Raw genomic sequence first — 15,397 nt, 5'->3', positions numbered from 1 at the left:
TAAAAGGTACTGTGCATTATGACTCCATTAAATAGAGCACATTTCTTATAGCAGAATTCATAAACCTAACACTTACTGCTACTCCAGGGTCCCATAAATTTTACATTTAAAAAAAGGTCCAAACGTTCCAGATTCGAATTCAGTCTTGGATTTTTCCCGCAGTGTTTATATAATTCCAGACACCTGAAAACATGTTTAGATTCAACAAATTATGAAACATGACATTTGTCAGAGCGGTAAAGGGATATTTTTTTGGACTTACTTTGGACCATCTGGACCAACTCTCAAATACTTTGTAAAAACTCTGAGCTGTTTAAAAGATAATCTTACAATAGACAAAAAATCTTTAAATCACAGTGTGATCTCATTTCTTCAACCTGGACCTCAGACTTTTTTTTTGTAATGCATTCATCTCTTGGTTTTATCAGCAACTCAAAAACAGAAACGATAAGTTGGAAATAACATTCTGATGCAGCAAATCAAGAATAAATGTTCTCATCCAAGTATAAATGAAAACATCCTGATTTTATCCTTTAAATAATACACACAAGGAATAACGTTTGGCACCTCCAATTCTTGCCTTAGTTTTCATTTCAGAAACTCAAATTCCATACTTTACTCAACATTTCAAAAACTGGAGTAAAAGTAATAGAAAATATCAAAAATTCCAAGTCATGAAAAGTGCAATTTTGTTTATTTAAATCAAGACCGATTCCAGACCGAGCAAACGTTTACCTTGGGAACACATGAGAATTCACAACAGAAAACAGCAGCCAAAAAGCTACAACCTTGACAAATGATGAGAAATGAATGAACATGTTATTCACTTTATAACATGAGCAAAAATGATCACAGCTGGAAGATGGGGAAATAAACAAGAAGCGACCTGCTGAATCTTGAAACCTGCAAAAGGAAAAAAGGTATCTCAAGACAGTCTCCTTAAAATGCTCACATGATACACGTCTTTTTGTCAAAAGTGCCTGGTTAATTTGTCCAATTAGGTTTCATACGGGGGAAATAGTGCTTCCTAAATGAAATTAGCAGGGAAAAAATTTTTGTGACTCAATTGGAATAACAAGGACAAAGTAATATGTTGTAAATGCTCACCTTTAAATCTAGTCCTATAAACAACCCTTTTGTACTAGCTGGACACTGGAAATTGTTCCAATAGATTTTTCTCACCTGTTGCATTGTGATGCCTGATTAAAAATAAAAGTGAATGACTTTGATAAAAACTAAAAGTTTTAAGAGTTCTCAGTAAAGTATGACTAGAGTTTCCAAAGTCCCCTTTAGGCATTTATTTGCCAACAGCAGATGTTCAGTAAGCTACCTAAATGTGAACCCACCAGAAGATCAGGTATTCAGTTGAATATTTGCATTTTCAAAGTCGCTTAACAAGACTTTAACACAAAAACTAGCCATAGTGAAACCTATTCAGTGGTTGGAAAATGTTTTCACACTTCTCACCTTTTGTTACATTACAACCTAAAACGTCAATATACTTCATTTGGATTTTATGTGATAGACAGACTCAAAGTAGCGCATGATTGTGACGTTTTCTATTTTTTTGTTTTCATTTGTATTCACCACCTGAGTCAATATACTGCAGAACCACCTTTTAGTGCTACTACATCTGCAAGTCCTTTAAGGGGTGTCCCTACCAGCTTCACCTTTAATCCCAATGTTATTTTTGAAAAATGATTTAAGCTCAGTTTGACTGGATGGAGAACATCTGTGAACTGGATTGAGGTCTGGACTTTGACTAGGCCATTCCAACATGAATATGCTTTGTCAAAAGCGTTCTATTGTAGCTTCTACTGAACCTTAGCTCCAGTCAAATCTTTTGCAAGACTTACAAGAAGAGTTTTATATAATATTCAGAACCATATTAAACAATAATGTTAGGAAAAAACATCCAGAATACTACATTTAAAGGCTCTTTTGTCTTTCACAAAGAAACCACAATATCAGATAGAAAAATAAAAGCAAAATAAAATAAGCAAAAGATCAGCAAAAACTAACCATAAAAACAAAACTACCACAGGGTAAGACTGTAGATGACCACCTGGATATTAAAAAAAAAGAAAGAAAAAAAAAGGTCTAATATCCAATTTCTTACTAAAACCCCTTTTGAGGTTTTAGGTAAATGAAGGTCCTGAGAATGGATATAATTCCCAAATCAAACAGAGCTGAGAAGATGCGATGGCACCACAGGAAGGAGGTCTGATCTCACCAACATTTAGACGTCTCATGTACAGGATGTCTAGGATAGTTAGACAGACGTGTTAACTCCTCGGTCAGTCTTTAATATGCTAATGCTGCTTTACAGCCTTTCCTATTGAGATAGAAATGAGTGAATATGCATTCATAATCTGTTTTTTGTTTTAATAGAAAGACTGGCACGATATACATTAAGATTCTTTCACTCTGCTTTTGCACAGCATTGTTTGCCGGTGTTTGCAGGATCAAAGGTTAACAGAGTATCAGTATGGGAGCTGTATTTGGTGTGCAGCTGTATTTTTGTGATGTTGACATTGGAGATCTTTGATCCAGCACTGAATCCAGTGGACTTTCGGATGTGCCCATCTCTACTACATCAGTGCCAAGTTTTCAGCCACATACACCATTTTGCATGAAGGATAAGTAAAATTTTGACTTGAGCATCTTCTACTTGTTTGCTGTGTTCCCTACGTGACTGTAAATGGGACTTCTTATGAGTTTCTTTTAACAATGGCGTTCGTCTTCTTCCCATCTTTTTATAAAGACAAATTTTCCACCTGCGCTGCGGATCTCTGCGAAGGCCTCTGGGCTGCTTCTCTTTTTTTAATGCACGGCACATCAGTTTACGTCAACGGCCATGTCTTTGCAGGTTTGTAGTTGAGTTGTGGCAGAGATTTTCATTATCCAAAAATTGGATTGAACAGTACTCTGTGAGATGTTCAAAGCTTGCGATATCGTTTTAAAACCTAACCCTTTATACCCTCTCCACATATTTAGTCTGACAAACGGTAAAAACAATCATGGGTTATGATCGTTTTTGAAAGGCTGTCTATTAACATCATTGTAGTTTCCACCTTTCAGGGCAGAGAAAAGAGACAAACAGCCAATGAATAGGATTCCTCACCACAGCCAGATGTTTCTTACAGCTGTACTGAGCTCCTCATCTCCCTAAACATCTTTGAGCACATCTCTTTTTCTTTATCCAAGCTGTCTTTACAGGCCCTGAAACAAAAAAACATCATAAGACACCTAATTAGAAATTATAGGTTTGACTTTTAAACTTTTAGATGAAAGCTACAGGAACAAATTAGATCTCTAAACAAATGATAACTGCTTACAACACTGCTTTCTTCAGGAGGTTGTTAATGTCACTGTCAAACGGCTTCTTTGACTGAGCAGTTATGAGGCAACCCTGAGCGCTCTCATACTCGCTCAGCTCAAGGTAAGCCTACGAAAAAAAAAGAAGAAAATCAGTTGATAAAAATCCTGCCTCTCTGTAAATGGTCTTTCTAAACAGCACATTTCTCTCCCACACTACAGAGACTGTAAGGAGTTTTATCTCCAAGCTTCCATTTCAAAGCCCAAGTCTGACCTGTCCACAGCGGAAAAGAGCCTTTGTGTTTGTAGCGTCCATCTCCAAGGCTTTCTTGCCATATTTGAGGGCTTTTTGGGGGCTCTCCAGACGGAGCTCGGTGAGAGAAAGGTTGAGATAGAGCGGAAGCAGAGCCCCATCAATCTTCTCCTTGTGGAGCTCACGTTGTGTTTCCCTATTTTTCAGAAGAGTTACTGCCTGTTGACAAAGCAGAGCACATTTAAACTGGGCATGGCACCTCATTATGAGATGTTGACTGAGAATCAGGAGACTTTACAGTACCTGCTTATAGCGATCCTTGGCGTGGTCATATCGGCTTTGATTGAAGCAGCGGTTGCCAAAGTTGCGCAGTGTGTTAATGACTTCGAGAAGTGTGGACAGAGGAACACTGTTCTGCTCCTCCTGATGAAAAAAGCAAAAACATGTTCATATTATATTATGTATATTTGTTCTCTAAGTTAAAAAAATAAAAAATAAAACAGCACCATTCCTTGGTTTTCTCCAACCACACAGAAAAGCATTTTTCAAGGTCCCTGCCAAAATTCCCAGTTCTTTTTAGGAACAGTTTTAGGATAAATACGAAAGTCCACTATTACATAAGAAGCTCACGGGTTTTAAATATGTAAACAAGAAAAATAAGAGTGGAAACCAGGAAGGAGGATGGACGCATGGACTGACAGATTGAAAGATGGACAGGAGAATGAAGGCCACACACACGGATAGATAGATAGATAGATAGATAGATAGATAGATAGATAGATAGATAGATAGATAGATAGATAGATAGATAGATAGATAGATAGATAGATAGATAGATAGATAGATAGATAGATAGATAGATAGATAGATAGATAGATAGATAGATAGATAGATAGATAGATAGATAGATAGATAGATAGATAGATAGATAGATAGATAGATAGATACAGGTCCTTCTCAAAATATTAGCATATTGTGATAAAGTTCATTATTTTCCATAATGTCATGATGAAAATTTAACATTCATATATTTTAGATTCATTGCACACTAACTGAAATATTTCAGGTCTTTTATTGTCTTAATACGGATGATTTTGGCATACAGCTCATGAAAACCCAAAATTCCTATCTCACAAAATTAGCATATCATTAAAAGGGTCTCTAAACGAGCTATGAACCTAATCATCTGAATCAACGAGTTAACTCTAAACACCTGCAAAAGATTCCTGAGGCCTTTAAAACTCCCAGCCTGGTTCATCACTTAAAACCCCAATCATGGGTAAGACTGCTGACCTGACTGCTGTCCAGAAGGCCACTATTGACACCCTCAAGCAAGAGGGTAAGACACAGAAAGAAATTTCTGAACGAATAGGCTGTTCCCAGAGTGCTGTATCAAGGCACCTCAGTGGGAAGTCTGTGGGAAGGAAAAAGTGTGGCAGAAAACGCTGCACAACGAGAAGAGGTGACCGGACCCTGAGGAAGATTGTGGAGAAGAGCCGATTCCAGACCTTGGGGGACCTGCGGAAGCAGTGGACTGAGTCTAGAGTAGAAACATCCAGAGCCACCGTGCACAGGCGTGTGCAGGAAATGGGCTACAGGTGCAGCATTCCCCAGGTCAAGCCACTTTTGAACCAGAAACAGCGGCAGAAGCGCCTGACCTGGGCTACAGAGAAGCAGCACTGGACTGTTGCTCAGTGGTCCAAAGTACTTTTTTCGGATGAAAGCAAATTCTTCATGTCATTCGGAAATCAAGGTGCCAGAGTCTGGAGGAAGACTGGGGAGAAGGAAATGCCAAAATGCCAGAAGTCCAGTGTCAAGTACCCACAGTCAGTGATGGTCTGGGGTGCCGTGTCAGCTGCTGGTGGTGGTCCACTGTGTTTTATCAAGGACAGGGTCAATGCAGCTAGCTATCAGGAGATTTTGGAGCACTTCATGCTTCCATCTGCTGAAAAGCTTTATGGAGATGAAGATTTCATTTTTCAGCACGACCTGGCACCTGCTCACAGTGCCAAAACCACTGGTAAATGATTTACTGACCATGGTATCACTGTGCTCAATTGGCCTGCCAACTCTCCTGACCTGAACCCCATAGAGAATCTGTGGGATATTGTGAAGAGAACGTTGAGAGACTCAAGACCCAACACTCTGGATGAGCTAAAGGCCGCTATCGAAGCATCCTGGGCCTCCATAAGACCTCAGCAGTGCCACAGGCTGATTGCCTCCATGCCACGCCGCATTGAAGCAGTCATTTCTGCAAAAGGATTCCCGACCAAGTATTGAGTGCATAACTGTACATGATTATTTGAAGGTTGACGTTTTTTGTATTAAAAACACTTTTCTTTTATTGGTCGGATGAAATATGCTAATTTTGTGAGATATGAATTTTGGGTTTTCATGAGCTGTATGCCACAATCATCCGTATTAAGACAATAAAAGACCTGAAATATGTCAGTTAGTGTGCAATGAATCTAAAATATATGAATGTTAAATTTTCATCATTACATTATGGAAAATAATGAACTTTATCACAATATGCTAATATTTTGAGAAGGACCTGTAGATAGATAGATAGATAGATAGATGGCAAAAAGAACAGATTATTAAATTGAGTGATGGATATAACTTTTAGACAATTGGGAAGGAATAAAGCCTGGAAACATTTTTATATTGTTTTTCTGTTCCCATAATTATCCAAAGCTGCTATGTTCAGTAATCACACTCCACACTTTTCCAGGCTGTATAGAAACCCTGAATTTAAGTGGGGAAAACAATGCCTTCTGCAGAGAATGCTTTAATGAAATCCCACCGAACTCTTTGCAATAAACGCATCCGCTTGTTCAGAGTCGAGGTAGTCCAGGATGTGAACCTCATACAGAACTGTGGCAGCGGCCGGAATGAAAGGAGGACAACCCATTTCTCCGTATGCATACTGAGGGTTGAGCAGGAACCGAGAGAACTCTCCTTTCTTCATGGTCAACAACCCCAGCTCCAGTCCAGCCAGTGTCACATCTGTAAATTAATTACAGAAAAATTATCTTCTAATCAAGCAAAGAACGAGACTTACTTTTCAAATTATAAAAAATTCCTACCCCTTCCCAACTTCATCATTGGCGGGTACTTGAGGTGAGCAGTGCTTTCAAAAGGTTGATTAGAATACTCCAAGAAACCCGAGTAATACACTGGAAGAGGATACAATATGCTAAACACCACCTGACAAGTAATGAATGAATCCCATTAAAAAGGCTTCAGCTTTTTGGGTTCTAGATACTTATTACTGAGGCATTTTGAGGGACAGGTGGGCCATCTCCAGGCTTGACCACCTCCTTCATGATCCCTCCATCTCCCAAGATGTCACACATCTGCCGACGGAGCAGCTCAAAAGGTCTCTAAAAGAAAGACAGAAGGACAGCTTCTTCACCATCAAATTTCAGTGTCAAATATGCTGATGATACCACGTTGCTGGGGCTCATTGGCAGCAACAATGAAACAGCATACAGAACCGAGGTACAATAGTGGCATCATGGTGCGACAATCATAGCCTGGTCCTCAACATAAAAAAAAACAAAGGAAATAATTCGCAAAAAAAAGAAAAATATCCACTCTCCACTGTCTTTGAAGTTGTAGAGTGGATTACAAAATTCAAAATCCTAGGTGTGACTGTGACTAGTGTGGTTTTCTAGCGGCAATAAGGCACTAAATCAGCAAAGAAGATCATCAGGACTTCTCTCCCGGAGATCAGAACTACCCATACCACCCGCTGCTTGAGAGGAGTGAACAACATCCTGCTTATGACCCGTTTCACCTGTTACCTTCAGGCAGAAGGTATAGGGTCCATTAGCGCCAGGACCACTAGAATGGCTCACAGCCAAATGATTACGCAGTGTTCCTTGGCCTCATTTAAAGAGGGGCTTATTGTGGCGGAATTTATTCTGAAAGTCTAAAGTTGCCGATTAGCATCAATGTTAGCTTTAGCGCCATATTTGCAGTGATTCAACTAATCTTAGACGTGTACAGTTGAATTTAAACGTATCTGCAAACAAGTGTCGTTCACAGACAATGTAGCTTAGCGAAGTATCGCTAACATAAAGGCAAATAAATAAATTTTAGTGTAGTAGTAGGGAACATTCTTGCAATATTCGGCCACATTTGATCATGTGGGAAAGCTAATTAAGCCAACATGTGGACCTACCAGTGTGCTCGTCGTTAGCTGCCCTCCGATGCCCGATATTAACCCGTTTCCTGACATTTAGTTGGTAATAACTTCCCGCAGCTGCCTCCACAGTTATCCGGACGATATCAAAAATATTACTCAAAATATAAAGATGAATAATATGTTTTTCCACGTTCCGGTTTTAGCTAATTGGTTCGGCTGACCCCTGGAACAAAGTGGGCTGGTTCAACAACTTCCGGATCACCGTTCTGACCAATCACATTAAAACAAGATGCAGGACGTTTAGACGTTTTTTTTTTTTTTTTTGGGTCATTTTCTTGTTTTAATTCTCTATTATAAAACAGGCGCTCACTGTGCACACAAGCACGACTCAGGATTACTGCACACTTTATGTCAAAATGTAATATTTTCCCAGACAGATTAGTTAAATTATTCATTTTATGACATGTTTCCTGCATACAGACGTTCAAAGAATTTATTGCAACGGTCCACAGTGGTCAGGCTTTAGATATGATCCTGTGAAAAATAAGACTGGACAGAAGTAAAGATGGAAAGAGGCAAAAACGAGAGGATGCATCAGTGGGTGGATGAGGAATGATTGATGCTTATGGTTTTAAGTTACTCTGACTTTAGTGTTTTTACAAATTTCATATATACATATATATTCTCTCTCATCATCATATTCTACTGCCTTATCACCAATTTAATGGTTATTTGTTTTCTGTCTGTTTCCTTAGTGCCCTGCCTCTCGCCCACAGACTGCTGGAGATAGGCACCAGCTTCCCCGTGACCCACGATGGAATAAGCGGTAGAAAATGACTGACTGACTGTTTCCTTAGTTTAATCATTTTTATGTGTGTGCCTCTTGTGGTTTTATGTCTGTATTGCACCTTTTTGCTGCACTTGGCTGCATGAAAAATGCTCTATAAATAAAGATGGCTAGATGGATGGATGGATAACAGAACGATTGAAAGAACTTTTTGATAATGGGATAGAGAATAATCAGTAAAGTTTGTAAACACCAAGATTTTTCCACACTTTTTTTTTTCCTATTAGGTTTCCGAACCGCACAGGGACCTTAACTACTAGTTTAACTCCAAATACTTGACTACTCAGCCATCGTGTCATCTTGCCATCTGTCAAATGTCACAAAGACGCACAATTTATTTGTGCAAGAAAGATTTGATAGAAATTGGAAATGTTATAAATTCAAAGAATAATTACATCATGATGACTTAAGTGATGTGAATTATTATTGTGAAACACTGAGCTAGACATTTTTACTGAAACCTCATCAAAGAATGTTCATGTTTGACTGAAATTTTATTTCATTCCAATAAAAATCAGACCTTGGGACTGTAGAAATAGAAGTACATTTAGCTTTGTAGCCCAGAAAATAATTATATCTTAATAGTTTACAGAATTATGTAAATGTAGCTTAGTGAAAATAGGCTATGTTGGGCTGCATTACATATGCAGCTCCTTCACTATTTTGTGCATGTGTATTAAAAGCTTTAAAATAATTAGTTTATTGAAGTAGCATAATCTCACATTAAAAACATAGAAAAGGTACATAAAGAAAGAAACGCATGTTTTGAAAAAAAAAATGCCAGTGACACAACGTTGGCAACCAGTGGGGCCATTCATGCATAAATGGCCCCCAAAGCAAGCACCTCCTTCTGCTGTCCCCTAACCAACCAAAATGCACTAAAACATCTAATCTCCTGCACCAGGATATAATACAGTGCATTCCCTCAGGAAGCATGCAAACAGTCTTCCATTTCTCAGCAACAACCAGGTGGCATCAACTCTTAAATGGCTGCACATGTATAGACACAATAGAAAACTTGTTCAGAGGGCCGTTGACCAATCGGATGCTTGTGCTCACCAGAGGTGGGTAGTAACTAGTTACAGTTACCCAGTTACATTTACTTGAGAAAAACTTTGAGAATATGTATTTCAATGAGTTGTTTTACTGCACCATGCTTTTTACTGTGAATTGAGTAATAGTATTTTGAAGTAAAACTATTCTTACTTGGGTACAGCTTCTGTCTATTCTACCCACTTCTGGCTACTTCACTAAATGAAGAACAAGTATTTTTTAACCACGATGCACCCAGTTTGTGTTAAAGTGAGACCTCTTGTTTGTACAAAAGTTTCAATGTCTTAATGTAATTTTCTATCTGATGAGCTTTGCGAGCCATTTGGAGGTCAAGGGGCTATACTGCAAACAGTATATATTGCTACTAGAAGTATTTTGTACTCAAAATGCATACATTACCTACTTTAAGTATTGTATCAAGTAGCTGTAATTTCATTTTATTTTTTTTTTTTTAAGTACCAGAATTTGCACACAACTTCATATTTTTTCTGTCTGATTGCAACATTTTATACAAATTACAGTGCCTTGCGAAAGTACTCGGCCCCTTGAACTGGTCAACCTTTTGCCACATTTCAGGCTTCAAACATAAGATATAAAATTCAAATTTTTTGTGAAGAATCAACAACAAGTGGGACACAATCGTGAAGTGGAATGAAATTTATTGGATGTGTCAAACTTTTTTAACAAATAAAAAACTGAAAAGTTGAGCATCAGGAAACGTTTTCCTCCACCAGTATCACGTAGTGACCTGGCCACTATCCTGCAAGAAGAATGGCTTAAAATCCCTCTGACCACTGTGCAGGACTTGTATATGTCATTCCCAAGACGAATTGGTGCTGTATTGGCCGCAAAAGGAGGCCCACCACCATACTAATAAATTGTTGTGGTCTAAAACCAGGTGTTTCAGTTTCATTGTCCAACCCCTGTAGCTAGTGACCTGACCCACATGACAGATTTTATTTCCCATACCTTTCTTTATGAACAGCTGATATTTTATAACAAAAGACAAGTCATTTATAATTTACATTCCCAAGAGCAATGATATCAGAAATATAAAACAATAATAGTCAGTAGATTTTTTTAACTGTACAAATGCTCCAGCTGTAAAACAATATACGGTTATCTGCAAGTTGGCTTATGAAAGATTCTTTAAAATAAACAATACAAAATAATACCTTTAATGTGTAAAAAAGTGTTGTTCAACAGGCAAAGTGGAGCCATTTTTACAGTCTAGAACAGCCTACTACCTAATCCATGTTATGAAGTACAAATAATATACATGTATGTTTTCTTATATATTCTTAACTGACATGCTTTACTTCCTCACACCATTATAAACATGAATTAAACAGTGAAACGCAAAGCAAATTGACTGGCACACTTCCGACCTGGTATTACCCAATAAGCCAGTTAAAAGCTTTCCTGGTTTTTATTAGAAGTTCTCCAGTTCAGCAGGATAGACAAAGTTGTTCCTGAAGAGTTTGTAGGCCAGGAGTTGTCCTCCAAATATCATCATAAGCAGGCCTGAACCTGCAGAGAGATGGAAGTGGATAAACAGCAGAAGGGGAACAATAAAAAGGAAGGTCAGCAGCAGGAGCTGAATTTGGAGGTGTGTTGGATGTGAGTCAGGGGAAAAAATATCTTGCTCAGAAAGAGAGAGACAAATAGAGAGATTTTTTATGTGCTGTCCAAAAAGGATTATAGACTGATGAGGAGGCAGAGGGAGACATGAATAAGAAAATAAGAGCCTTACCCAAAGCGATCCACCAGTGCTCGGCTGAGGGGAAATCTGACATCACTGCAAAAATACATCAGAATGATGTGTTGAATATAAAAAACAAATACATTATATCTGTTCTCTGCTAGTGTAATTTCTTGGAAAAAAAACAAATAATACACTCCCTGTGTGTTTGTCTCTACCAATGACTACCACTTATATAATCAGCCCTGCAATCCTATCAGTTGTCCTGACTTATTCATCCAGTTGAGTATGCACGTGTGTGTTTACCTGCTACAGTCATCCCAATGTGCAGCAGTGTGACAGTTATGGCGTAATCCCAGACCCACTCCTCCACAATCCAAGCGAACACCAGCCCTCCCAAAACATAAGTCACTTCTGTGGAAATGACCCCAACTGCAAGGCAGAAACCAATAAATATTAATGTTTGACTCAATTACACTGAAATTCCCCTTTATATTTTCTGCTACTAGGGGATGGACAGGTATCTCTGCATCATTGTCTGACGATAAAAAGGTATTCAGAGTCTTGTTTTTGAATTTTATTTCCATAAAATATGCAAATGTTTACTGCTTTTTGGATTACTGAAGTGTATGTGTTTCAGCAGCTATTATAAAAACAGCTCTAACATGCTATCCATGGAAAAGATAATATCAGGCCTTAGCAACCTAAACACATATATTTATCAGTAATTTATCATATCAATTACACATGTGTTTTACAGTGCTTTCTTTAAAAAAAATTATCCTGTTTAAATTATTTTAGGTAATACTAACTATACAGTCACCAGCCACTTTATTAGATACATCTTGGTAGCTGGACCCCTTTTTGCCTTCAGAGCTGCTTTAATTCTTTGTAGCACTGGTGCAACAAGGTCTCACAAACCTCTTTATGAAATTTTGGTCCACGTTGATACAATAGCATCACACCGTTCCTGCGGATATTGAAACTCCACATCTATATTGCAAATTCCTGATTCCACCTCATCCCAAAGGGGGTCCATTGGATGGGGAAAACCCATTGACATGTTCAAGAAACAGGTTTGAGAGGATTTCAGCTTTGTGCCATGTTGCATTATCCTGTTGGATGTAGCTATCAGAACAAAGCTAAAACCTGTCAGCCCATTCTCCTCAACAAGATATTTTCATCCACACAACTGCTGCTCTCTGGATATTCTTTTTTTCACACCATTCTTTGTAAACCTGACAGATGGTTATGCCTGAAAATCCCAGTGGATCAGCAGTGCCTCACATAACCAGCCATGCCACATTTAAAGACATTTAAATTCCCTTTCTTTCCCATAACTTCAGCCAATGGTCTTCAACATATGTACATGACTAAATGCACCGAGTTGTTGCCAAGTGATTTGGGCTCGTAACAGGTGCTCCTAATAAAGTGGCCGGTGAGTACATATTCATGAGTAAATATACAATTTGGAGCTATAATATTTTGTCAAGCATGAGAGTTAAGAAAATTAGGAATAACACACTTTCCCAAAAACATTTAAATTATACTGTATGTTGTGCATTGTTGTACCTCAACTTACCTAAGTATTTGGGGTTCTGCCATGATGGTTGTGATGTGTAGTCAAATGGTGTTAACAAGCTGTTGATTTCGTGAACTCTAAAGAAATGACAAGAGAAGACCATAAAGTGTGCCGAAGCAGGATAGAGCAGCTTTATCTGTTCCTTTTCAACCTTTACATCTTACAGGCCTTTTTATCGTGGCATCACCATGAGTGTCTGAGTGTACCTGAAGAGTCCAATGCAAAGACTGACCACGATGTAGTAAAGAGAGTAGAAGCACACCATGCACATCAGCAGATTCTGCAGAACAACCTGAGAAAAGAGATGGCAGTGAGCTGATGAGAGCGAAGCCGACTTTTCTGGTTTTGTCATATATCGGAACAAAACGTAAAAGAAAAAAAAAATGTATTTCATTAAATCTTACAATAAAGCTAAATTTACCTTTATATACAATCACCTTCTAACAGAAGATAATCTTCTACCATTTCCACTTCTGTAACTGGCTTAAATAACTAGCTTATGAAGAAAGCATATAGAAAATCTGCTGTAAACAAACAATGATTCAAACTGATATTAAATATCTGATGCATATAAACCTATTTTTTGTCTATGCCCCAAGCTAACATCAAATTTATCTACCTCTATTTCCCCTGTTCAAAATGACCAAGAAAACATACCGTCCTGACAGCAGACAGTAAATGTCCTGCTAAAGCCTGCTTTCATAGATGACTGCCTGCAGCCCTTACAGGAAATGGGCTACATGACTCCCGAGGAGCAGAGATAAAAGTCACTTTCTCCAGACTGACATTTCAGGTGGCTAAGCACAGGTGTAACTAATTATTTTATTAATGAGCTTCATTGTAGTCGGGTGGGTCAGTGCCAGGCCTCTTTGGCTTGCTGTCGCACCTTATTGGACTGGGATTCATTGGTAATCTTATTAGTTACACTTGTGATTTCCTGGTGGTACCAGTCAAATGTCTGCGGTGATGTAGAGGGAACAGGGTAGAACAACACTCCACAGCCAGACAGATAAACAGCTTTTTGGTTAAAATACTACCATTAATGATCTACTAATTATATTGATGGTATTGCTTTTATTGTTTTGTGTTGTAGATTGTTACGTTTTTACCTTTGTATTCAAAACCTTCTTATTAAATTGCTTGTTTTCATTTAATCATAATCCCAACATCACAAATTAGCTTAGGCTATGGATAGTATAGCAATAGGTATAATAGTTGGTTAAAACTGATGTCTACCATCACTAGTAACTTACAAATGATCCCAATGTTCTTGTATAAACATCAAAATTATAATACATTTTTATTTATGAACACAATGCCGCAGCTTATTATTAGCTTTGTGCTCCGACTCTGCTCTACATTACAGCTTTAGGCTCATTTTAAATCACTCTCTATTCTACTAATATAGTGTTTTAGTATCCTTACCCAGGTATCACTGGGAGTGGTCTTGAGGGAGAAGGGTCCATGGCGTTTTATGAGTGTGAAACCACAGCAACGACAGCAGTAGTCCAACAACATGAATGGTTGCTGGTCTAAATGAGAGAAAGTAGCTTACTATTTACAAGTCTCTGAGAGCATGCTGTAGGGAAGCAAGGAGGGCTGGATTGGATGAAATGAGATTAGTGCAAAGAGGTTGGAGTTAATCCCATATGGGATAAGCCGCATAATTTAGGTCTGCACAAATACTCATAACCCACAATTAAGTAGTTGGCTTTGAGACCTTAGGTTTCAGTAGGTGCAATTAGACATAAATTTATGTTTGATCCTCAACTCGAGCTGCAAATTTCAAATAATTTGAATAAACAAAAAATAACAAAACTTAACATGCATAACAGCCAAACATGTGCATGTCCTAGTGTAACTGGGTGAAATTTGGCTTTATATTGATTTGTGATACTTTCAAGCCAAGATCTTGAAGGTTCTGTATCTAAACATTAAATCAGACACAAATCTAATTTTTCTAGGCAGTATGCAACATGAACACCAGGTGGCAGGACAGCCTGCAATCCTTTGGTGAACTGATTCCACCAAAGAGTAATCAACACAAGAACAAGGCATTTCAGGACACATTATGCACCATTCTGACAACAACAGATTGTGTTCTAACCATACAGAAATATATCTGAATTTTTACAGCTATAACTTCCCTAGATTAAAATAGAAATGTGTGTAGGATTGAAATATGGCTGTTTATTCATAGACATAAAAAAACATATAACAGATAGATATAGTGGCCAATATAAATATTCACATGGCAGTTTCTTCTGTTCCCATTTCCTCCAGAAATAGCTAAAGGAACTTAATTGTTTGACGTCACAACATGCGTATGTAAAGCAAATGCACGTGCTCCTTTGTGTGGGTTTGGGGTTGACTCGGCTGCCACGGTAACCCGCATCATTGTATCCATGGTGACAGAGAGCAGAAGAAAAAGGGGGTTCCATGAGGAGTAAGGTAGGCGTCATAGTCGTGCATCCTTCTGTGTGTACACA

The 15,397-nt window shown here is 38.2% G+C and overlaps 2 protein-coding genes across 3 annotated transcripts; both read right to left on the bottom strand.

Moving 5' to 3' along the window:
* Positions 1 to 677: 677 nt before the first annotated feature.
* On the bottom strand, positions 678 to 7,989 carry fkbp6 (FKBP prolyl isomerase 6). 2 transcript variants are annotated; one of them, XM_047388944.1, is made up of 9 exons: positions 7,761 to 7,987; positions 6,840 to 6,957; positions 6,661 to 6,750; positions 6,378 to 6,580; positions 3,875 to 3,994; positions 3,593 to 3,790; positions 3,339 to 3,448; positions 3,125 to 3,222; positions 678 to 903 (listed from the first exon to the last, which is right to left on the bottom strand). In XM_047388944.1, exons 1-8 carry the CDS (start codon positions 7,815 to 7,817, stop codon positions 3,141 to 3,143), a joined length of 978 nt encoding a protein of 325 aa, XP_047244900.1. In that variant the 5' UTR covers positions 7,818 to 7,987; the 3' UTR covers positions 678 to 903; positions 3,125 to 3,140. The 2 variants fall into 2 exon arrangements, with proteins under 2 accessions (XP_047244900.1, XP_047244901.1); XM_047388945.1 differs by lacking the exon at positions 3,125 to 3,222 and having other exon boundaries at positions 7,761 to 7,989.
* Positions 7,990 to 10,429: 2,440 nt separating this feature from the next.
* tmem244 (transmembrane protein 244) lies at positions 10,430 to 14,453 on the bottom strand. The gene is made up of 6 exons (XM_047388606.1): positions 14,334 to 14,453; positions 13,115 to 13,200; positions 12,909 to 12,985; positions 11,633 to 11,758; positions 11,378 to 11,422; positions 10,430 to 11,154 (listed from the first exon to the last, which is right to left on the bottom strand). The coding sequence occupies exons 1-6, from the start codon at positions 14,424 to 14,426 to the stop codon at positions 11,057 to 11,059; spliced, it is 525 nt and encodes a 174-aa protein (XP_047244562.1). The 5' UTR covers positions 14,427 to 14,453; the 3' UTR covers positions 10,430 to 11,056.
* Positions 14,454 to 15,397: the final 944 nt, after the last annotated feature.

This window comes from Girardinichthys multiradiatus, chromosome 15 (assembly GCF_021462225.1).
Source record: "Girardinichthys multiradiatus isolate DD_20200921_A chromosome 15, DD_fGirMul_XY1, whole genome shotgun sequence".
Lineage (NCBI taxonomy): Eukaryota > Metazoa > Chordata > Actinopteri > Cyprinodontiformes > Goodeidae > Girardinichthys > Girardinichthys multiradiatus.
This window is presented reverse-complemented; position numbering and strand designations above follow the sequence as displayed.